Genomic DNA, 25,541 nt, shown 5'->3' on the forward strand with positions numbered 1-25,541 from the left:
AGGCCCGCGTACCGCAAAAAAAAAAAAAAAAAAAGTTCTAAGAAGGAAGGAGTGATCAACTGTGTCAGTTGCAACTAATGGTACAAGGGGAGGAAAGTCTGACTGGAGTGGATTGAAGAAAAAAAAAAAAAAGAGAAGTTTGTCCTAGTGATCTCAGTGCTACCTTAATTTAATTTTATTTATTTTTTATACAGCAGGTTCTTATTAGTTATCTATTTTATACATATTAGTGTATATATGTCAATCCCAATCTCCCAATTCATCCCACCGCCACCGGGGCACCCCCCAGGAGCGTTCTTCAGTTCTAAAAGCAATGGTCACATGATCGTGGAGTAGAGCCTCTGCAGCATAAGAGCTATTTGCGTGCTGGCTGTTCCCTACTGTGTAAGAAACAGTTACAGTTTCCTTTGCTTCGCCTTTAACCTTCCCAGCCTGCATCTGACCTAGAAGACAGGAAAGCAGACAGTCCAAGGACAGCCTGGATGTTGTTCTATGCCAGTTCTATCAATTATCTGGGAAATGATTGAATATTCCTTTTTTTAAAGCCAGCTTTGTTTTTTAAATGGCATTTGAATAAAATGTTAAATGCCGCGATGGAGATCAACACACACCCAAACACTTAATTGGACAATCTGTGATGTCCTGGCTCTAGCATCTTGGAAGAGTTATGAAGTTGATGGTATGGTTTTTTTGAAAGTCTCTGTTAGCTACAGGGAAATTTTTTCAAAGTAACAGAAAGATCCTGTGAAAAATCACATAAAAAGCATGTTGGAGGCTTCCCTGGTGGCGCAGTTGGCTGAGAGTCCGCCTGCCGATGCAGGGGACACGGGTTCATGCCCCGGTCCGGGAAGATCCCACATGCCGCGGAGCGGCTGGGCCCGTGAGCCATGGCTGCTGAGCCTGCACGTCCGGAGCCTGTGCTCCGCAACGCGAGAGGCCACAATGCTGAGAGGCCCGCGTACTGCAAAACAAACAAACAAACAAACAAAAGCATGTTGGGTTACAGGGTAAAATTGAAGGATTTAACTAGAAGGCGTCCCTCTTTGTCTTCAAAAATATCTGGTCTTAGTCGTCTGTAAAGCCATTTTAGGTTAAAAAAAAAAAGCAGAAGCATTATGATATTTAGTTGGGATGTTCATTTCACGCTGAATTTCTAAAAATTTTTAGTACGATAGATAGATAAAGCTTGCTAGCTAGCTATATATATATATTCTGTGGAATCTTGTGTTCTCTTGTATAAGGAATACATAGACTGTACTTAAACTCGTTTTACAGTATTTGCAGTCTACTTTTACTATTTAACTGTAAAGATTTAGAATTATTATATCTTTCCTTATGTGATCCATTGTTACTATATCATGGCCTTATCTGGTGCCAACTCCTTGGTCAGAAACATAACCTCCAATTATAACACTGCTCCTATGGGAACATGTGATTCACTTTATGATGTGGTTTCTAGGAACACATTGTGGGGAAAAGTCGAGAATGCCTGCCTTTTTTAACATATAGGCTTTTCAACCCTTTATACTATCAGTTACACCTTGGCAAGATGTGAACAATGTGTCTTAGATTGGAGGCTGTCCGTGGATTGTATTTGAGTGGGGTCTCAGAGCACCACCCCCCCAAGTGCATACAAACGGGATAACAAATGTATACGTCCAGCTTAAGTTTCAGTTGGAAAGTTTGCTACGAATATACACACTCATGTTTTTGAAATGAGAGTTTTATTTAAAATGTTATAAAGTAAAAGATCTCTCTTCTCTGTGATGCCAAACATCTTGATCTTCCAAACATAGGCTATAGTCATAGTTACTGATAAGTCCTGGCTTTTCTCTCAAACATGCAAAAGCTCGTTGTCCTTTTGTGCTCCTTTTCATCAGTAATTAGAATTACATTATTGGTGAAAATCTTTAACATACTATTTTAATTACTTCTAAGATCCTGATATCTTAGTCATGAGATTCTCAGTTACAAGGACAAAAAATAAAGCTTATTAAGTTTTGGGGTTTTTTAAATTTTTTTTGGAAAGTGCTTAAATTAATTGAATATGTCCAATCAACTTAAAAAAAAAATCTCTGTCATAATAATATCCATTGGGACTTAGAAGTTACACAAACTAAATAACTCATCAGAAATACTGAGAATATAGTGAACGGTAGCCTTGGTCCCGAGAGGGCACATACTATACTTTTTCTTTTATTCTTTTCATGAGAAGAGTTAGCCAAACTCTCAATGGAACAAGGAACAGATTTGATAACAGATATTAACCTAACATCAAGGAAATGAGAAGGTTAATCTTACAGGCTTGGATTTAGATAATCCTGACAACAGTACATCAGAGCTGTCACGTTTAGTTCATTCAAACAAAATTTTAATTTTCTTTAAAGTTTCTTTCAGTTAGTGAAACCTTAGCTCTCATGAAAGGAACTAGATCGACAGCCCCTGAGGACACTCTTTTTTTGTCACCAGCACAGCAGCATACCTGCCAGCATCCCAGGTATACCAAGCCCAAGTCCCAGCCTGGAGGGGGCAGAGAGGTTGGTGTTTGGACCCACAGGGATTCCTTGCAATGAGCCTTTAGCAGCAGAGCCTGGCAGGTTACTTGAGTTGCTGCTCAAACAGAGCACATTTTTATATCCCATTAGAGCCCCACTTCATAAGCACTTCCAGCCTTCTTTTTTGCTTCTGTATTGCTGTGCAAAGTAAAAACAGTCCTTTCCTAACAATATTGGTTGGATTTATCATATATACTCATCCCTCTTGTCTTTCGACATGTTCTTTCTGTATCTGATCCACTGTTATGGCTTAAATTACACCTGTGCATGTGTTGGTGGCAGCTGAAGCTCTCTCTGCAATTTCACTTCTCTCCTGAGCTGCAGGCCCAGACGTATAACCTACTCTGTGCCTCTCTCTAGAAGCCATTGTCTTCAGTGTTTATCAAGTGCCTGGGTTAGATGCTTTCTTAGACATCATCTCACATTATTCACATACACACAAGCCAAATATTATTTCTGTTAGAAGAGTCAGAGGAAATAACTACTCAGAATAGGGAAAGAAATTCTAGGCTTTATATTCCATACTCAATAGAGTGGTCATTGTGACCCTCTAGGAACTGTGGTTAATGAAATAAAATTTATTCTTGTAGGAGTACTGACCACTGAATTTCCAAAAATTATTGTAAGCAGTTCTTAAAAATAGTTATTAAAATGAAGCTTAAAAGGACCCAAAAAGGTAAAAAAATATTAGAAAATTGAGCTAGTAATTATAATTGAACATTAAGTTTATCTCAGTTTCCTGGTAGCCAAGGCAAAAAGGACAACATGAAAACTTTACTCTGTGACAGAAGGAAATGCATGAGTTTATCTGGAGAAATGCTCTGATTAGCAATGAATTCCAGGAGTAATTTTTAACATACATACTTGTAAAAGGGAAATTGTGTAACAAAATGACCATTTTCAAGTGAAGGGTTATATAAGATTCATTAATGCTCTTATTATGATCAACTGTTTGTGCAATAAATGGAAATATATGAGATCATCTGTAGAATATCTTCTCTGGTGTTATATGTTAGGAGTAATTTCTCACATATACACTTTCTAAAATAAAAATTGTATAACGAATTGGATTACGTTTGTAAATATAGGGTTGTGAAGAACACAGAAATGTTCACATTATGACCACTTGTCATATTGACTTTTGACCAAAGTTGAAGATATAACATTATATCGTAAAGATATTTTCCTGAGGGCTTCCCTGGTGGCGCAGTGGTTGAGAGTCCGCCTGCCGATGCAGGGGACGCAAGTTCGTGCCCCGGTCCGGGAAGATCCCACATGCCGCAGAGCGGCTGGGCCCGTGAGCCATGGCCACTGAGCCTGCGCGTCCGGAGCCTGTGCTCCGCAACGGGAGAGGCCACAAACAGTGAGAGGCCCGCGTACCGCAAAAAATATATATATAGATATAGATATTTTCCTGAGAATTTAAGGTAATATAACCTAGAAGTATTTAGCTTTCTGGATAAATATTCTTGGTCTTATTATGAACAGTAGAATGTTCATAGATAATTTTGTAAATCCAAAAGAAGGGGGAAACTACTAGGAAAGGGAGAATCCTTTGTCAGGAATTTCACCAACAATGTCTACCTACAACTTCAAAATCAGTGTAAGATTTATGTTTTTATCCCATGATTTTTAAGAAAAAATGTTCAAACTATCATAAGTTTTTTTAAAAATCACCATTTTTGGTAATTGATTTTATCAAATGCCATACCACTATACTTTTCATCAATTATAAGAGTCACATTTTTCACAATTTAAAATCTCCAATACTAAGTTACTTCTTACAATCAATGTTAATTGGCAGCATTCTCTTTCTGTCTCAGAGATATATAAAATGTGTCATGATTTAATGGTTTCTTTTTTTTTCCTTTTTTGTTTAGTTGAAGTATAGTTGATTTACAATATTGTGTTAGTTTCTGGTGTCCAGCAAAGTAATTCAGTTATACATATATATATTCTTTTCCATTATAGTTTATTACATTGAATATAGTTTCCTGTGCTATACAGTAGGGCCTTGTTGTTTATCTATTTTATATATAGTAGTTTGTATCTGCTAATTCCAAATTCTTAATTTATCCCTCCCCACCCCCTTTCCCCTTTGGTAACCATAAGTTTGTTTTCTATGTCTCTGAGTCTGTTTCTGTTTTGTAAATAAGTTCATATGTATCATATTTTAGATCCTGCATATAAGTGATATCATATGTTATTTGTCTTTGTCTTTAATCTGTAGGTCCATCCATGTTGCTACAAATGGTGATTTAATGGTTTCTTAAATTCAGCGAAATATAATTGTATACTTCATACATACTTCTTACATTTTAGTTCAGTTTGCAACACAAAAAATCAGACTATATTGATTAAAAGAAGAAAACAAAAACTAGATTCTGGCAACAAAAGGGTAGTGGATTACTTCTCCAAAATTGTTGACATGTTATTGGAAAGATAGAGAATCAACTCCTTAACTGAATCCATGTTGTAATAAACCCTAGTGACTTGATGGAAACAATTTTGCAAATTTTGCAGTAAGTATCATATAAATTTGTGTTTATCGAAAACACCCTCAAGTTTATTAAATGTTTGGCATTTTACCCGTCTATTCCATGGACTCCATACGACTTCATAAAGTTCTCTAGATAATGTCATGCCAAGACCATGGAGATGACATTTTGATGTCAAAACAAAATAATATAGCAGAAACGTATAGAAACAATGTTGCAGTGACAAAATGAAATGTCAGTGGAGGTCTGTTGTAGCATAATGTCAAAACAAAATGTCAGCCAGAATCCATGGAGACACTATTATGATATCAAAATCAAACAGTATCAGTGCCAGTCTGTAGAGACATTACAATATGAGAAAAGACAAAACAGAATGATACCGTTGAGATCTGTGACTTCTGAGTCTCAATGTAGCTTTAATGTCGGATAATTGACTTGTGACAAACATGGGTAATAGTTCAGTATATGTTTTCTAAATCCTTCTTTTGCAACTCAAGAAAATATCCCAAACTGGTTCTTTAGTATAAATGCCTGTGTTAGAAAATTGCTGATGTTTACATCTAAATCTGTGTCAAAGTCTGTGTCTGTGTTCTGGGCTTCTGTTGCTACCACACACATAATTAGTTCTATTTGGTCTTGGCCTAGCTTCCCTGCACACTAGTGCTTGGACATCAGCTGAACGTAAAAATATGGGAAAGGCAGTGTTACAGTCTGCTTGTAAGGGATCATACTGGGTTTTAGCAGATGCTCTGCTCCATTTCTTTCTCCTCTGTCCTCAGGTATAGCTGGCACTGCCCCTGCCTTGGGGAGCCTTCAGGCATCAAGGCTGGTTTCAAAATGTACATCTGAATTCCCATGACCTTTGCCCCTTCCACTATGGTTCAGTAGCACCTTGGCTGGGTAGTTACTCTATCTGTTTTCCAGCTCTTCAGTATTAATTGAAAGATCAAAAATTCTTTGTTTATTGCAGAAAAACAAATCTTTTAAAAATCTGTAAACCTGCTAAATAAGGATTTTTTCCCAAAAGAAAGTTATTTAAATTAGTAAAGTATCAGATTAAAGTCTGAACAATATTTTAGACACAGAGAAGTGAAAATTTCACCATATGAATCACCTTATAAAGGTCAAAAGGTTTTTATCCACATTTTAAATGATTTGTGTCTGGAATTCAATATTACCAATTTTTTTTTTTTTTTGGAAATTTGAAAATCCCTGAAACTGAGAAAAAGTTAAACTAGAGAAAAGAACCTCTTCTATGAATACTGTGCCTAGAAAAGAAATTATATTTTTTCTCATTTTATTCAGCTAAAGTATAATTTTAAAATTTCTAAATATTTAAGCAAAATGATACAATAAAGTCTTGAGTAACTAGAAGCCAACCAAGCAAACCCACAATTAGCCAATGTGTTTGCAAATTGCACTTTTTAGGAGAAAGAGGTAGATGCCTACAGAAGTGCTACTCTTGGGAGTTTGTAAAAAAAAAATTATCAAAAAAAAGTAAAAGGGCTTTGGGATAATACCTATAGTCAGTAAAGTAACATTCAACTCAATTTCTTCCTTTTGTTTCCTACTCAGAGTAGTCAGTAATAAGAACTAAAGGTCAGGACTTCCCTGGTGGCACAGTGGTTAAGAATCCGCCTGCTAATGCAGGGGACACGGGTTCAAGCCCTAGTCTGGGACGATCCTATATGCTGCGGAGCAACTAAACCTGTGCACCACAACTGCTGAACCTGCGCTCTAGAGCCCGAGAGCCACAACTGCTGAACCCACATGTCACAACTACTGAAGCCTGTGTGCCTAGAGCCCATGCTCCACAAGAGAAGCCACTGCAATGAGAAGCCTGCGCACCGCAACGAAGAGCAGCCCCTGCTCGCCTCAACTAGAGAAAGCCTGTGCACAGCAACAAAGACCCAACACAGCCAAAAATAAATAAATAAAATAAATAAATTAATAAAAGAAAAAAGAACTAAAGGTCATGAGAATCTTGAAACTTTTTAAAAAGTTAAATGATATTCATCATTCCTTCTTTCCAAGATGGAAGAGAATTTAGTGCTTTCTAGAAGGATTTTCAAACACGAGGATTGAAACAAACAAAAAGGGCTTTTGATGAACTTTTAGTTCTTCAGAGCATCAATTGGTTCTTCTAAGACTCTGATTGTTTGGGATCTTATACTAGGTTTAATTTGCTTGTATTAATTCACATGTAGTAGCCACAAAACTATGCTGTCTCCTGAAAAATGACATCAGCTTTGTGTGTGGTGGGGTCTCTGGAGTCTGGAACTGTATTCTCAAAGCATGCTCTGTAGCTGAGGCAGGACTGTACTGTGGGAGAAGTCAGGACACATTCTTTATCATGAGCACCAGTGGAATGATTTTAAGAGATCCAAATGGAGACTGGTCACTATTTGGCAGGAGAATTAAGAGTGGAGGCCAGAAAATATTGAAGCAGAGAATTAAAAATTATAAATCATAGCCCCCACATTGACCAGTGGGAGTAAACTTGTGTAATAAACATAAAGCCAAGCTGTGAATTTCATCACATGTCAAAGAAGGAAAACTGTTTTGAGTATTAATGTCAGAAAGTGCGTTTGGGGGGAGAAAGTTTGGAGGACTTGGGTAAATCATTAAAATATGATTTACTTCTATTTGGAGCTTTGTAGATTACATATGCAATGCTTTAAAAATGTAGTCTCGGGCTTCCCTGGTGACGCAGTGGTTGAGAGTCTGCCTGCCGATGCAGGAGACACGGGTTCGAGCCCCAGTCCGGGAAGATCCCACATGCCGCGGAGCGGCTGGGCCCGTGAGCCATGGCCGCTGAGCCTGCGCGTCCGGAGCCTGTGCTCCGCAACGGGAGAGGCCACAACAGTGAGAGGCCCGCGTGCCACAAAAAAAAAAAAAAAAAATTTAGTCTCCAAGTTTATATATATGTATATATTTAACACATAAAAATATAAACATATAGCATAAAATATACTCTTAAAAAGTTATATGTGTATATTCGTGTGTGTATATGTGTGTGTGTGTGTGTGTGTATATATATATATATATATGATCCTAAAAAGTAATATAGAAATAATCCTAAAGTATATTGAGGAGTGGTATATATTATCCTGTTATGAAAAACAACTATCTTACAATTTTAGAATAGTCACATCCGTGCCTTTCATATACTAAAATAAAACCAATGTAAGTATCCATATGCCTTGAAATATCAAATATTCTTGAAAAGATATTTGATCTACTTGAAAATAATTGAGAATTAAGCATAATACAAACTGGAAAGTCCAAAACTTGACAGAGAATAAAGATATGTTTTCCTCTTTTCTTCTCGAAAATCACTCCAAAACAGCAAAAAGAATAAGAAACAGAAATACTATCTCTATTTTTTCTGAAAATCGGTATATCTTTTTGTTACCATATATGATGACAGAATAACCCCAGGATGTCAAGACACAAGCTGACATTGGCTCCTCAGACCTAAGATTGGCGGGTTCTCCTCTGAAGAAACTGAACAGCCCCAGTAGGAACCCTCATACACTGACATGTGGGAATCCCCACCCGTAAAAGTGGCTCCCTGCCCAGCCTTTCTGGAGTAATAGCTGCCGTTTCATAAGCCCCACCCATGCATACACACAATGACTAATTTTTTTTTTTTTGGTTGTGTGGCATGCAGGATCTTAGTTCCCTGACCAGAGATCCAACCCGTGCCCCCTGCAGTGGAGGCACAGAGTCTTAACCACTGGACCACCAGGGAAGTCCCAATGCCTCATTCTTAAATAGAAAGGACAGGCAAGCTTATCAGACATCTGAGGAACGCCTTAATTATGGGAGACAGATGAAAACAATAACAATAAACTTAAGCGAAGAACTTGGAAGAAACAAAAATTACAGGGAAGAGAAGAGAAAATATTTAAAAACTGTAAGTAATACCCACCATGAAATAAGAGAAGATACTGCAACCATCAAAACATGACCAGGAAGCTATTGGAAAGGATTATTAAGAAAATATGAACGAACTGTTGGAAAATAATAAATATGATAGCAGTATGAAGAAACACAATTGAAAGCTTGGTAGGTAAGATAGAAGAAATTTCCCCCAAAATAATGAGACATAAGACAAACATGGCAGGAAAGAAAGAGAAAAAAAATCAAAGTTCACCTTGGGAGGTCAGGCATTTAACGTATATGCTTTCTAGAAATAGAGATGATGATGGAGAGAGTGTTAGAGAAATAACATAAGAAATTTTCCCACAACTGGAGAATTTAAGATTCTAGATCAAAGAATCGATTTTAAAAAGGGAGCAGTGAGAAGTTTCAGAATACTGGAAATAAAGAGATGAGCCTTTAAAAAAGTATACAGTAAAGAGTTGGGAGTCAGAATGTTAGCTGACTCAACAGCAGCATGGGGAGCAAGAAGACAAGGGGCCCTACCTTCAAATACTGCAGGGTAATGTTTTCTAACCTGCAGCTCCATCCCTCACCAAACTGCCCATGAGTGGTGATGGTAGAATAAATATATTTTCAGCATGCAAAGATACAATATTTTTTGTTTCCATCACATCCCCTTTTAGGCAGCTATAGAATGCATGCTCTAACAAATCCCAGGTTGATGATGAAGAGAGATGCTGGGAACTAGGGAGCCAGTGCAGATTGGGACGTGCGGGACAAGCATGGGGGCTGGAGAACTCCAAGAAAATAACGAGTTGATAAGCTGTGGTAAGTTTGATCTTGTGGAAATTTGTATTAAAAGCTGTAGAAGGGGTTTCGCTGGTGGCGCAGTGGTTAAGAATCCACCTGCCAATGCAGGGGACACAGGTTCGAGCCCTGGTCCGGGAAGATCCCACATGCCGCGGAGCAACTAGGCCCGTGTGCCACAACTGCTGAGCGTGCGCTCTAGAGCCTGTGAGCCACAACTACTGAAGCCCGCGTGCCTAGAGCCCATGCTCTGCAACAGGAGAGGCCACCGCAATGAGAAACCCGTGCACCACAAGGAAGAGTGGCCCCTGCTCGTCACAACTAGAGAAAGCCCACATGCAGCAACGAAGACCCAAAGCAGCCAAAAATAAAATAAATAAATTAAAAAGCTGTAGAGGGCTTCCCTGGTGGCGCAGTGGTTGAGAGTCCGCCTGCCGATGCAGGGGACACAGGTTCGTGCCCCGGTCAGGGAAGATCCCACATGCTGTGGAGCGGCTGGGACCGTGAGTCATGGCCGCTGAGCCTGCGCGTCTGGAGCCTGTGCTCCGCAACAGGAGAGGCCACAACAGTGAGAGGCCCGCGTACCGCAAAAAAAAAAAAAAAAACCAAAAAAAAACTGTAGAGAGGGAGAAATTATTTGCAAAACCCCCACATATCTGATAAAAAAAAATACACAAAGAACGTTTAAAAAATCGTTTAAAACAATAAGAAAACCAACAATCTGATTTTTAAAAGGATCCAGGGCTTCTTTGGTGGCGTAGTGGTTAAGAATCCTACTGCCGGGCTTCCCCGGTGGCGCAGTGGTTGAGAGTCCGCCTGCCGATGCAGGGGACACGGGTTCGTGCCCCGGTCCGGGAAGATCCCACATGCCACAGAGCGGCTAGGCCCGTGAGCCATGGCCGCTGAGCCTGCGCGTCCGGAGCCTGTGCTCCGCAACGGGAGAGACCACAACAGCGGGAGGCCTGCGTACAGAAAAAAAAAAAATGCTGTAGAGAGGGAGAAAATATTTGCAAAAACCCCCACATAGCTGATAAAAAAAATACACAAAGAACGTTTAAAAAATCGTTTAAAACAATAAGAAAACCAACAATCTGATTTTAAAAAGGATCCAGGGCTTCCTTGGTGGCGTAGTGGTTAAGAATCTGCCTGCCAATGCAGGGGACACAGGTTCGAGCCCTGGTCCGGGAAGTTCCCACGTGCTGCAGAGCAACTAAGCCCGTGTGCCACAACTACTGAGCATGTGCTCTAGAGCCCGTGAGCCACAACTACTGAGCCCGCTTGTCACAACTACTAAAGCCCACGTGCCTAGAGCCTGTGCTCTGCAACAAGAGAATCCACTGCAATGAAAAGCCCATGCAATGAAGAGTAGGCTTCACTCACCGCAACTGGAGAAAGCCTGCGCGCAGCAACAAAGACCCAACACAGCCAAAAATAAATAAATTTTTAAAAATTAATTAATTTAAAAAGAGCCAAAGGCCTTCACAGGCGTCTCACCAAAAAAGATACAGAGATGGCTGATAAGCCTCTGATAAGATGTTCCACACCATGTGTCATCAGGGGAAAATGCACATTGTGAGATACCGCTACATACCTATTAGAATGGCTAAAATCCAAAACACCAACAGTGCAGTGAAACCACTCTATATGATGCTGTAATGATGGATCCGTGTCTTTATATATTTGTTCAAACCCATAGTATGTGCTGGTGAAGACGTGGAGCAACAGGAACTCATTCATTGCTGGTGGGATACAACATGGTACCAGTACTTGGGAAGACTGTTTAGCAATTTCTTACAAAACTAAACATACTCTTACCCTACAATCCGGCAATCATGCTCCTTGGTATTTACCACATAGAATCAAAAACTTATGTCCACACAAAAACCTGCCCACACATGTTTGTAGCAGCTTTATTCATACTTGCCAAAACTTGGAAGCCACCAAGATGTCCTTCAGTAGGTGAATGGATACATAAACTGTGGTACATCCAGACAGTGGAATATTACTCAGGGCTATAAAGAAAGGAGCTTTCAAACTATGAAAAGACATAGAGAAAACCTAAAGGTGTACTACTAAGTAAAAGAAGACAGTCTGAAAGGGCTGCATACTGTATTGTTCCAACTTTCTGACATTCTGGAAAAGGCAAAACTGTGGAGACATAAAAAGATCAGGGGTTGCCAGGGGAGGGGTGGTGGGAAGGGATGAATAGGCAGAGCATAGAGGATTTTTAGGGCAATGAAACCACTCTATATGGTACTGCAATGACGGATCCGTGTCTTTATATATTTGTCCAAACCCATAGAATATGTAACACCGAGAGTGAAAGCTACTGTCAACTGAGGACTTAGGGTGATAATGATGTGTTAGTGTAGATCCATGAGCTGTAACAAATACCCCACTTGGATGGAGGATGTGGGTAGTGGGGAAGGCCATGTCTGCATGGGGACAGGGTGTACATGGGATAGCTCTGTACCTGCCTCTCAATTTTGCTGTGAACTGAAAACTACTCTAAAAAATAAAGTCTTTTTTAAAAAGGTTGTAGGGACAGGGTCTAAGAAAATGAAGCGAAAGGAAAACCATGAATGTCATAGAAGAAAGGAAATGTAACCATGATGCGCCACTTGAATTAGCAGTGGACAATATATGAATAATGTAAACGCTAAAAAAAAAAATCATTGAAAAGTTGTGCTAGAGCTCTATTGGGAGGAACTGGGAGTGGGAATTGCAGTGTGTAAGAGAGCTAATGCTTCTCCAACCTTCAGAGGAAGTCAGCAGTGTTTTTTATTTTATTTTATTTTATTTTGTTTTACTTTATTTACTTTACTTTGCTTTATTTTCTTTTCTTCCAGTTCTGTTGAGATATAATTGACACACATCACCGTATAAGTTTAAGGTGTACAGCATAATGATTGGACTCACATACATCGTGAAATGATCATCACAATAAGTTTAGTGAACACCCATCGTTTCATACAGATGCAAAAGTAAAGAAATAGAAAAAAGCAGATGTTTAAAACTAATGAATCAGAAGATAGCAGTAAAAATGTATCATTCTGAAATATGTAAATACCAGAGCTATTTGGCTAGATATGGATTACTATTAAATCCCTAGCTTTTGTTTTGTGTAATGAGTCATACTGATAACATTGATACATTTAAATAATATTGAGTCCAGTATTAAAAATCACTAAGTGAAAGAAAGTGAGTCGTGCAGAAATCATCAAGAGTATGTCACAAACTGGGAATTATGATCAATCCGTTCTGACTATCTCAGGTTGAGTTAAAAAGAAATATCATAGAAAACAGCTAAAAGCCTTAAAAAGTGGGGTTTGTTTTGGAGGGGAAGGATTGGGTAGTCAGAGGAACAAGATGTGATGAAAAAGGAGATTCTTTTATTTTAAGCTTTTTCTTTAGCATTGTAACGTATAAACTATACATAGGCGAGTATTACTGTGAAAAAAAATGTAATTTACAAAAGAATGATGTCTACCATTAATTCCAAACCAATATGGTCACACTTTTTGTGCTCTCTCATAATAATTCAGTTAAACCTAAATGAGAAGTTAAGTTGATTGACATTTCTGTCTCATTTATTTCCAGATAAATAATTTGTAAATTAGGTTGTGGTCAAATTGTGAATAGAAGAAAAGCCTAGAAAATTATTAACTAATAATTATGAGATTAATTTAGAGCATAAATAGAAGTAAAAACATTAATTACCAGTCAAGAAAAATATTCTAATGATCTTTAAAATGTTTAAAAATAATAGATACAGACTCTTTATTTGGGCCCATCCAATGTTGTTTTTTTAGAACATGAATAAATTTATGTTTCTGCTTTTATTCTAGGCATCAAAAGTGTTTCAGAGTTAGCCACTCATGAAACCTACAGGCACTATATCTCCTGTTAACATTATTTTCCACTTTAAGTCATTTCAGAAAAGCCATATAGAATGTAACCATTATTTAGAATTATGACATGAGTATTAAGCACTGCACTGCATTGGAATTTTTATCCTAAAAAAACCATAGCTTAGTTTTGTATAATATTTTGCAATTATGCTGTCATTAAAGACAGAGAATGCAAAAACAAAGAAAATGTTAGCCTTAAATTCTATGTAATCATTTCATGATTAAAGAGTTAAAATAATGGTTCTATAATTAGTTTCTATACTTGTATGATAAAGCCTCTGTAATGTGAAAAAGAACATGATAATTGTTTTATTTTGTCATCAAAAACCATCAGTTTTGGTAATTTAATTTCCATTGCTTTTTTATTTCAAATTTCCATAATATATTCCTGATTTTCACTCTTCTTTTAGTTCTTCAGGGTTTTCACCTATAATATTAAAATCCATTTGCTCTTTCTTCAGACACTGAATTGTATATTTTAGTTTAAAGCACAGACTTTAACTGTAGGTCACAACTGACTAACCTTTGTATCCCCAGTGGTTTTACTGAATGAATAGTATAATCCATAACCTTTCCTCAACTCTCTAACCCATTAGAATAACCTTACATGTCCTTGCCGTTTAATAGACAGTTCAAGAAAAATCACACGATTTATGAAAAGTAAGTGCACTTTGGGTATTAACCCCAAATTATAACTGCTTCTTGCATTGTGCAAAGAAAAATGACATATGGGGTTTCTTATAGGCAGTAACATTTTATTTTCAAGAGTGCATTTAAATTCATAGGTATACCTGGAAAACATTTTCTCTCCCATCATTTATTCGTTTAAAGCCACACAGAGTTGCCTGCTAGGAAGACTCATGCCTGCAGAACTCTGCTTCTGTCCACGGCTCAGCCCCCATTTCTCACAGGGGCTTGTGGGAGTTCAATCTGGATTTCTCCACCATCCCTGGGGTCTTAGATTCTACCATTCACCCTCATAGTATTCAAAGACTGTCTGTTTAGAAAGGTTTATTAGAATACGATCTCTTTGATAGCTTTATATTGATAGTTTTTGAAAGCTTGCTAAATAATATTACTTTTGTGCTGAGTTTTACCGTATGCCTCCCTGGAAATGTGGCCTAAAGACTGATCAACCCTTCCTGGTAGAAACCAACTTGTATTATTTCTGTGAAATTTACTAGTTAGGAGGAGCCACCTCAGGCTCACGATGGAATATCTTTTTTCGTGTATTTATTGTTGAGTCCTGAAATTATGTATGTCTGTGCATGTGTGTGTTCTTTGTAGCTGGAGGAATTCCCCTCGAAAAAGTAAAGCTAAATTTTTCTCACTCCTGCCTGAGCCCAGTGACAGGCTAATAAGGAAGAATGATGATAGTAATAAAATGGGGTGAGGGGTACATTCCTGAGATTTTGCTGCTTATGAAATGATAGCCCTGTTACCGAATGACCACAGAGGGACTTGGAGTGAGACCCCGTCCCAAGTCTTTCTGATGGAGAGAGATGACCCTCCCTACGACTCATCACATCAGAAGCAAGTGCCGTATTAACTGCTTTGGTGACCACCTTTTCAACCCAGAGAACATAGCTGTACATTTTTAATTTGTTATGATTTATAACACTGAAATTGGTGTGAAATGGACCACAAATCATGGGTGTCAGAATCTGAAAATGAATTTTATCAGCTGAGGAAAGTGAATGCCTCTGGGATTTGCATAAGTTTCTCATAATTCTTTTCATATTACAGATGATGAGTATAACTGAAAATAAACTGAAAATGACACTAAGTAGCTAATTTCACATGTACACGTAAACATATATAAATATAGCCATTTAGCCTCGCTTTAGACTTTCCCTATAGTTCAAGGTGATTTGTACCTACCCATAGAAATATTTGTCTAAAATCCTTATAGTAAATATTAAGACCATTCATTACATCTCACAAATATCCGGGATTATCTACAGAAAAATGCGAACGTTAAAACAAGGTATTCACCGACTTTATTTTTTCACTGTACAAACTTGGAAGAGAGAATTTATACCAATATAAAAATGCTAAGATTGAAGAAGGATCTATCCCCAAATTTCAGATGTTGTAAATACCTTTCAGCATCACAAAAGAGCTGCCCTTGTTAGAAACTAACTTTGCATGCATAATTAATTTGAGCACCACATTCCTCCTTCACAACCAGAAGAGAAATTGAATTCAGGTGTTTGGTGAACATACGGAGGATTTACTGAGAATTTATGACCTGTGGTTTGAGTGTAAAACCCCAAGATACTTGCTGATAAAACTTAATGAAGCTTGTGCAGAGGAGCTATTTTTATCTGTAGTTCGGTAATTGATACATTTCTTGGTTTAACCCTCCCACCCTTTCCCCCATTCCTCATAAATCTTCCAGTCTGAGAGGCAGAGCCATAGCAGAAAGCCAGTCTTCTTAGCCTGGTCCCACTAATGCGTACCTAAGCTGAAGTTCAGAGTTGGCTTTGTCATGGCATTTTAGCCTGTTCCTTCCCTTTTAATTTAGAAATGTATGCCTCTTCGCCTGCACAGGTGACAGGAGGCAAACCATGGGCCATGGGAAGAAGTGCTTCCACGTTCCTCTAAGAGAAGCAGAAGTTTTCAGAGGAGTGATACCACTTACTCTGCCTTAAGGAAGCAAACATGAGGCACAGTGGAGCCCATTGTTAGAATGTAGGCAACAAATTCATTGCCATTTAGGGGCTTTTCTTTTCCCCCTAGAGGAAGCACACTCTGGGGGACAGGAACCCGCCACAAACACACCCTAGCACTCTCTCTCTGCTGCTGTGTGTCCCCAGGATTTCACAAAGAATGCTCCCGATTTGAGTGGCAGGAAAGAGAACACGTGACACGTGCTCCATTTTACCATACGGGGTGTAATGGGTTTAATGAGAAACCCGGGTTTGCTCACTAATTTACAGCAATTAAGAACTCGGTTCTGACATCTGTAGATTATAACTACTTGTCTGGCGATTACAAGATCAGGAATGTTTTATGGAATTGCTAATCAGTAGAGAAAAATATCTAAGTGAGAAGAGCGGTGTTCACCTGCAGCCTCTGAATGGCGTTGGTTCCTGGTCCCTGAGCTAGCATCCCTTCTTAGTTCAGTAACGTCACCACCCCCCCCCACCAACACTTTAGTCATCCCTGTTCAAGAACTTGTTTATATCCACTTTATCACGCTGACAATCTGTCTATTTTGAAAGGATTACAACTCCGTACATCGACGCGTAACATCACAGTAAGACATTGCTTAATGATCTGAGACGCTTGTGGTCATTGCTGGCTGCCTGTTTCCAAAGCTATGTGACAGGTCTGCCCTACATATGTTTTCTCCAGTGTCACTTTTTGCCTGCTCCAGTTTGGTTGTCTGTTTTAAGTGACATCCAGGAAATAGTTCAATTTTGGACTTGCCACTGGTACTAATAAAGGCACTAAAAGCTTTTCCGTTCCTCGGATGTAAGAATTAATCAAGCAAGGGAGGGAAATACGCTCTAATTTTTCTCCAATGAAAATGTTTCCAAAAATACGAGTAGTCTTGCAGGATAGGTTGTTCCCATACTGTGCTGGATCTTTAGTCTTTCCGTCTCTGTAAATACCAAGGAAATCAATAAAAAGATAACATTTCCCTTAAAATAAGTCGACTAAAACCCAGAAACCTTGCACGAAGTTTGAGTTGTTAGCTAAAGACATCAGAGGTCAGCAGAACAGGATCTGAGTATAAACGAATGGAGTCTTGGAAGCTTTAACTTAACTATCGCCTTTCTAAGTGTGCTGGGATGCAAACCATAATGAGGTTTCAGCATCCTGACTGTGGCATCCCAGGATCCGGAGAGGATAGGTCTTTGAAGTGCCGGCAGGTGGAGGAGAAGGAGTTCCTTAAGCAGAGAGGCTGGTACTTTTCCCATCTGGTGCGCCCGTGGAACACCTGGGGGGAGGTGATAGAAATATATCAACAGGAAAAAGCTTCAAGTGTGCAGCTGCTTTATCTCCACGGTCTCAGGTATAATTTGGAAATCGGGTTTTGCATTTTTTTTAATTGGGAAGAAGAATAATGTCCTTTTGCATCCCCAGTAGTTGGATGCCAAGTACAGGTATGAAATTCACTAGCATTTGGAGTAGAATTCTGTACTTAGGCCAGAAAGTAAATTGCTAAGGCTGAGAAGTATAGAGCAACAGTGAAGAGGCTGAAGGTATGAGCTGATACGGTTAACCAGAATCTCTACTGTGTCCCTGTTCTTTTGCAAATTGGGGATTGGAAGGACATCTGTTACAAACTGAATCCTTGGCAAAGTGACTAAAACCCGTTTTAACCAGGAATATCTCCTTGTGGGTTGTGTGTTGACCCAGATCCTAGCAGGTCACCAATTTCTGCCAGAAAGAGAAACTAGGATGAGTCCTTGAGTTTGGTTTTACCAAACCACCTGGTTGGTGGGGCTGTTCTCCCCACACTCGGGGAAAACATTGTTGCTTTGGCCTTAAGAGGGCTGATTTGCAGAGAGCATAGAACCAGAGTGGGGCGTTTTGGTGAAGTGACGGGGAGGTTGACAGAAGGAGTTACCCTAAGCCATTGGGTAGATTTCCGTGGGGTATTCTTGGCTGTACGCTGGTGTCTAGTGGAAAGTGCACTCCATTGGTTTCACGTGTTAAAGTCTGGCGGTTACCATCTTTCAGTGACATCCTGTGCAATAGTATTTCCTTTGTGTAATTTTTCTAGGAGACCAGAACTTTGGAGTGATTAATCATATAAATGATAGTGGTAAAACTCATTCATCAAGTATGATTCCTCTCTTTTACTCTGCTCTTCTAACCAACAGGCTTTGCAACAGGCAGTATTTGTTAGGCTGCAGCTGTGGACGAGGCATAGTTCTGTGAGCCCTTCCAGGCTACTTGCTTTTATTTAATAGTGTACAACGCCCTCACATTGTTTAAGGTGACATGGTGGTGATAGGTGGTGTGTGTGTGTACGCTAAAGAGAGCAAGGTTTAGGGAGTTTAGGTGTTATCTTTTGTTGTCATCAGAGGGAGACCTGCCATACCATCACATCGCAAACCCCTGTTTGCATCATATCCACTAACATCGTACCGGCCAAATCAAGTCACACAGCCAAGGCCATCATCAGTGGGTATCAGTTTTTGCTGCAGAGCAAGTTAACACAGACTTAGCTTCAAACAACACATGTTTATTGTATCCGTTTCTGTGGGTCTGGTGTCTGGCAACGGCTTAGCGGAACGCCCCTGCTCAAGGTCTCATCCCGGGGCAATCAAGGTGTCAGCCAGGCTGGGTTCTCACTTGGAGGCTGTGCTTAGGGAAGCCCCACTTCCCTGCTCCTGGAGTTGTTGGCATTATTCTGTTCTTTGAAGCTGTAGGATTCGTGACAGCTCCCTTCTTCAAAGCCAGAAAGGGGAAAGAAGGACTAGTAAGATGGACCCTGTGTTCTTATTTAACCACGTACATGTAGTCGTACACATTTCTTGACCTTTGCCTCATTTTACTGGATAGAAGCAAGTCACAGGCCCTGCCCACACTCATGTGTTTGGGTTGCACAAAGGTTGGGATCCCAGAGGCAGGGATCATGGGACACCTGAAAGTCTGTCCATCATAAATATTTGCTAACAATTTACCTGCCGCAGGGATGTGACGTACAAAATATATGATTGTAATGAAGGCCTAAACTTAAGGAAGAGAAACACACACCCATCTAAGTACCAAACACTGTAAAACAGTATCTGGGTCAGAGGACAGGGAATATTGGGGAATTGAAAGGAAAAGATGAACATGGGCTGCAGTAGTTAGGAAAGGCTTCAAGGAGGTGGAATTTGATTTCTTTGACTTCCTGGTAGAATTGGAAAGATGGAAAGAAAAAGAAAGGGTATTACAGAAAGAAAGATACGAGCAAATTTATCTCCTCTCTTCCTTGGAAGTGTCTCTTCTCTTGTACTAGAGTGTAGAATCATCTCCCCCTTCTGAGCCCATGGATACATCCCCTCCCTCTGTCTTCCTCCTCTCTTCGCTTTCCCTTTCTCCTTCCTTCTATAGGAAGGAAAGTATGTACCAAGATGGTACCTCCTTGTTCAGAGCAATGAGGTTATTCTCCCTTCCATTGAATTCTGGGTCTTAAGGCTATGCCCTCTATTCCAGTTTTCTGGATTTCCCTTGCATAATTAAACATGCAAATGTTAAAGTATTTTTAGTCCATAAAGAATTCATCAGTCACATCACAAACACCTCTCTCTCAGCATATGATGGTCTGAAAAGATAGGTCAGAACTCAAGCCTGCAGGCCAGTGTGCCCAGTGTTAGATCAGGAGCAGAGGCAAGGCTGCATGGACAATGCCCAGTGGTCTTTTTTTTTTAAATATTTGCTTCTTGGGCCTGTTACTAGGGGTCCACTAGCCTTATCTCGGTGCAGTGAAAGTAAATAACCTGGAAAAGCAACATATAAAATAGGCAGCATCTGTAGAATATAAAGTAGAGCTTACAAGCTAGCAGGCAACAGATATGTTTTTGTCTCACCTAGGATTGAAAAATTAAAATAAGCCAGTATTTAAAATTAGAAGGTAGGGGGCTTCCCTGGTGGCGCAGTGATTGAGAGTCCGCCTGCCGATGCAGGGGACGCGGGTTCGTGCCCCGGTCCAGGAGGATCCCACATGCCGCGGAGCGGCTGGGCCCGTGAGCCATGGCTGCTGGGCCTGCGTGTCCAGAGCCTGTGCTCCACAGCGGGAGAGGCCACAACAGTGAGAGGCCCGCGTACCGCAAAAAAAAAAAAAAAAAAAAAATTAGAAGGTAGGGTGGGGACTATAATTCTGACTTCTCTCAAAAAAAAAGTTAGAAGGCAACATCAGACCCATATCCTTTCAGGGCAGTGATCTACTGGAACCAAGTAGGGGCCTCCCTTTCTAGACCAAGCATATTTCTCCCAGTTGTCCAAGGACATACTTCGTGCTTCCAGCGCAGCGGGTCTCCTTCACTCTTTAGTTAATTGCCCTGCAGGCATTGGAATTTGTCCCAACTGTGAAGCCTGCAGGCCTTGTTTTCAAAGTGTTGTCCATAGAGCGCTTGCAGTGCCTTCAAATGCATGCAGATTCCTGGGCCCTGCACTAGCCGGGCTGACTCAGAATATCTCAAGATGAGTCTCAATCAGCATTTTTTGAAAAGCACTCTGGGTGATGAGATTCATACACAAGACGCGTCTAGTGGTGAGACCCGCGATTATGGAGTTTCTTTCCTCATTCAGTGCACCTGTGCAGCACAGATGCGGGGCAGGCTCAGATGCTTATCTACAGATAGGATTGTGGCTGCAGTTAGCATGGATTGGTGTTTTCAGCTACTTTTGCTTGTGAAGCACATCGCAGGAGTCCAATCGGAAGGTTTTAAAACTTAGTACTGTGTGATCTACCTCTGATAGGAGAGGGTACATTCCCACGGTAATTGGATGGGAAAGATTTAGGTTCCGTCTAAGTCAGGGTTAGGTTGTACACGTGTGTTAGGGATCTCCATAGCGTGTGATCCAATGTACGCTTTCTTGACCCTGTCAGAAAAAATCCCAGATCATTACGGGACCAAAATCCTCTTCATTTAGTTTAAAATACACAAACACACACACACACACACACACGAGTGTGTGCACGTGTATAAACACCAATGTGTAAGAAAGGCTAAATGCTAATGTTGGACATAAACTGTGTAGATTTTTTTTACCCAAAAAGCATCTCTGTCATTCCCATCCCCATCCCTCCTTTCTGTACACTCTTGGTAAATTATGATTTACTGACTCCTCATTAAGAGTTTTATTGTCTCATTCACCCATCTGATCAACTTAGGTGATATCTTTGTTATATTCCTCACCAAAAAAAAAAATAATAATGAGCAACTTTGAGTTGGCAGTGAACCCAAGTATAAGCTGATTGGGGTCTGCAGGCATTCGTCACGAATGCTAATGAATATTTCAAATTTCCTTTGGCCTTCTTGGCAGAAGAGGTAACCAAGAGCTTTAGAAATCCAGATGTGAGTTATTGGCCCTTAGAGCCTGGCCTGAGAGGCAGAACTAAGCAGTTGCAGTGGTTCCCTCTCTAGAAGCCAGGGTTTCACCTGCAGACTGCCAGCTGTTATTCCCCAAGGATTCTTGATAGGCTTCCAGTCTTTGGAAATCTCCATCCATCAGAAAACCACTGCAGCCTTCAACCCTCGGGTGCTTTGCTAGTCTTAGGCAGGTCAGTCTGCTTCCTCTAGAGCATAAGAAGAAAGGAAGCAAGGAAAAGGGAGTGAAACAGGGGTCTCGCCAGCTGCCCATATTTGGAAATAAGGTCAGAAGTGACTTCCAGATCTTGTCTTGTCCTATGAAAAGCATGAAGGTCACCAGAACTTAAAATTAAGGACCTGGGTCCACTTCCCTTGTTGTGAGACTGAGAATGTAAATTGGTACAGCCACTATGGAGAAAAGTATGGAGGTTCCTTAAAAAACTAAAAATAGAATTACCATATGATCCAGCAATCCCACTCCTGGACATATATCTAGAGAAAAACACGGTTCAAAAGGATACCTGCACCCCAATGTTCATTGCAGCACTGTTTACAATAGGCAAGACATGGAAGCAGCTTAAATATCCATTGACAGATGAATGGATAGAGAAGATGTGGTACATATATACAATGGTATATTACTCAGCCATTAAAAAGAATGAAATAATGCCATTTGCAGTAACATGGATGCACTTGGAGATTACCATACTAAGTGAAGTAAGACAGAGAAAGACAAATATCATATGATATCGCTTATATGTGGAATCTAAAAAAAATTTACTTCATGATGCAAAAACTTATTTACAAAACAGAAACAGACTTACAGACTTAGAGAATGAATTTACAGTTACCAAGGGGGAAAGATGGGGGGGAGGAATAGATTGGGAATTTTGGATTGACATGTACACACTGCTATATTTAAAATAGATAACCAACAAGGACCTACTGTATAGCACAGGCAACTCTGCTCAATATTCTGTAATAACCTAAATGGGAAAAGAATCTGAAAAAGAATAGATACAAGTATACGTATAACCAAATCACTTTTTTGGGAGACTGCACATTCAGGTAATCACAAATAGTAAGAAGAGGTCCGTTTTCACCAATGGTTTGGACGTCATGGACCTAATAATTATGTGGTTAAAACTGTCTGTGCTACATGAAAATAATAGGGAAATATTTCTACTAAGACTTGTAAAATATTTCGCCAGGCAAGCCTCCTACAATCCCCCTATTAAAAGCTGTGAAGTATGCAGGGGACAAAAGAGTCACAGCTGGAAAGAGGGCAGTGAGGTGAATGAATGTTCACTTTCCTAGCCTTTGTCTTATGAATCTATCCACGTACCTACACCATCACAGTTTCACATGGAGGGTGAGGAGTTCTGTGGATTGGGCGTTCCATCTGGAAAACGTGTCTGCTGGGACAAGATAAGATGCTGTATATATGATTTAAAAACCAGTAGGAATAACACCCTACTAGGCTCAGGAGTGTGGAGGGGAAGTTTAAAGTGGTACCCACGTGTAGACGGAAGCGTCGTTGTTGTCAACTAGCACATTTTACAGATTAACTTTCCATGTTCTCTGGCTGATCAGTCCCAAAGATCTATCAGAAGAGGAACAAAGGGAACACAAGTTTTCATTGACTGGGAAAATCATCAAATTGAATGTATCGACAGGATATTCCAGAAGCTCTCATGAAATTGATAGAAACATAAGGGTGATAGGAACCCACCGGGGAGATGAAGTGATGAAAGACAATCCCCTATTCTTAGAAGTTGTTCATGTTATGGTCCTGGATGTGATCATTTCCAATTTGAGATTTTCAAACCTTTGGAATTCTTGAAAATATGTGAAATTATACAAAGACGTGTCAGTTTGAGAATTTTATAGGCTCTCCTCTGACAGACTTTCCCTTTCCAGCCCACCTCTCACAAATGACATTACCCAGGGGGCTGTGCAGCCAAAAGAACTCAGATCAACTCTGAGTCATCAGGGCAACATGTCTTCAATGAAGGGACCCATCCTCCTATTGGCTGACAGCTTCCCATTCTGCCAGCAGCTTGGAGGGGTATATGTGATAAATATAAGACTTGGTTCTTGTCCTCAGGAAGTCTGAAGTTGTGTTGGAAAACTATATACCTAATGTGCTTGAATAGCTGTCCAGATTGGATGTAATTTTGTGCTTAGGGAATGGAATCCACCAAAAGTGCTGTGAGATTTAAGATTGATTTTGGTTATATCTATTAATCTTGCAAAATACTGTTTTAAATATGTATGTAATTTAATAGGGGAGGGGCTTTGATGTCTGCTGTGTGTTTTACTAAATGAAACAACAGGGTATAGTGAGATGAGGCTGGGTTAGTGGCCAGAAAATTCTGGATTCCAGTCTCACATTCCCCACTGGCTAGAGAAAGACTGGAGACTTCAAACAAGTTACTTATCTTCTCTGAATGGCAGTTTCTACCTTTGTGTGTGTGTGTGTGTGTGTGTGAAATACTACCTTCTGCACCTATCTTATAAGCTTTCTGTGAGGATAAAACAGAATTCAAAGCTATAAAAAAGAAGGCAAAATTATTATGAACTCATTGGTTCAATCAAACTACCACCTGAGGTTATTTTTAAAATGCTTTTCATGTATACTGTGAGTGTTGGATTTTGTGTATAGACGTGGGAAAACTCATAAACAAGAACTTCATATAATGGTATTATGAAAGTAATACTGCACGTTTGTGAGTCTATATTGTATGGTGTTGTCTCACTTGATTGTTACAACTATGATATTTAGAGCAAAAAGGATTCTTATGTGCACTTACTATATATAAAGAAGCCGCAGCCCAGAGACGTTAAGTACTTTACTTTAAGAAGGTGGAGGAGCTAGGACTGGACCCTGGTATTTCCGACTTTTCATGCAATGTCCTTTCCAAAAAATGTTTGCTGCCAACACCTTGCCAGATTCCCGAGAGGAAATGAGGCTTTTAAAGAGCTGCGTAAAAAAGGAATGTCTAGGGCTCCCCTGGTGGCGCAGTGGTTGGGAGTCTGCCTGCCGATGCAGGGGACATGGGTTCGTGCCCCGGTCCGGGAGGATCCCCCGTGCCGCGGGGCGGCTGGGCCCGTGAGCCATGGCCGCTGGACCTGCGCGTCCGGAGCCTGTGCTCTGCAACGGGAGAGGCCACGGCAGTGAGAGGCCCGTGTACTGCAAAAAAAAAAAAAAAAAAAAAAAAGGAATGTCTAAAAATACCCCTTGCCCTCTTGAATATCTGTCTAAAATCACCCCAGTAAGTCTCAATCATGAGAACAAAATGCAAACGTATTTCAAATGCCTAGATATTGTCTTAAAATTTCACTTCCTCTCAAACAGCACCATTTCACAGCAAGCTGCCATTTTTTCCTAGCAACTTCCATCCACAGATTGTATTTCTGAAGGGTGTTCACTGTTGCCCGTTTTGTCTTTTAGCAACAGATCAACTCCTAGCAACCATGATCGGATACAGCGTCTCCGGCAAGAATTTCAGCAAGCAAAGCAGGATGAAGATGTGGAAGATCGGCGACGTACCTATAGCTTTGAACAGCCCTGGGTGAGTGTTTGGTGTCTTGGCACAGTCGTAGGAAGTCCTGCAACTTCCCTGCAGTAAAAGCCTCTAAGCTGTGACCTCAGACCTTTATGAAACAAGACAAGGTGGAGCCAGATTCCTTTGACCTTTAGCATATTGACCTTTTCCTCATTTCCATCTGGGTTTCATCACTGCTAATTTCATTTTATATCTTGTTGCACCATCTGTCCGTTGCAGAATAGGTTTCATTTGCCTGATGACAAGACACGGCAGAAGTATTCTGACTCTC

At 40.1% G+C, this 25,541-nt stretch overlaps 1 protein-coding gene across 11 annotated transcripts in view; it reads left to right on the forward strand.

Annotated features, from left to right (window-relative positions):
• PARD3 (par-3 family cell polarity regulator) overlaps positions 1 to 25,541 on the forward strand; it is a 638,153-nt gene that overhangs the window by 593,467 nt on the left and 19,145 nt on the right. For all 11 annotated transcript variants that reach the window (XM_082648190.1, XM_082648201.1, XM_082648198.1 and 8 more), the window contains one exon: positions 25,156 to 25,276. In XM_082648190.1, coding sequence (XP_082504316.1) covers positions 25,156 to 25,276 — 121 coding nt within the window. The remainder of the gene's footprint in view (positions 1 to 25,155; positions 25,277 to 25,541) is intronic.

This window comes from Grampus griseus (genome assembly GCF_964374135.1).
Source record: "Grampus griseus genome assembly, chromosome: 2".
Taxonomy (NCBI): Eukaryota; Metazoa; Chordata; class Mammalia; order Artiodactyla; family Delphinidae; genus Grampus; species Grampus griseus.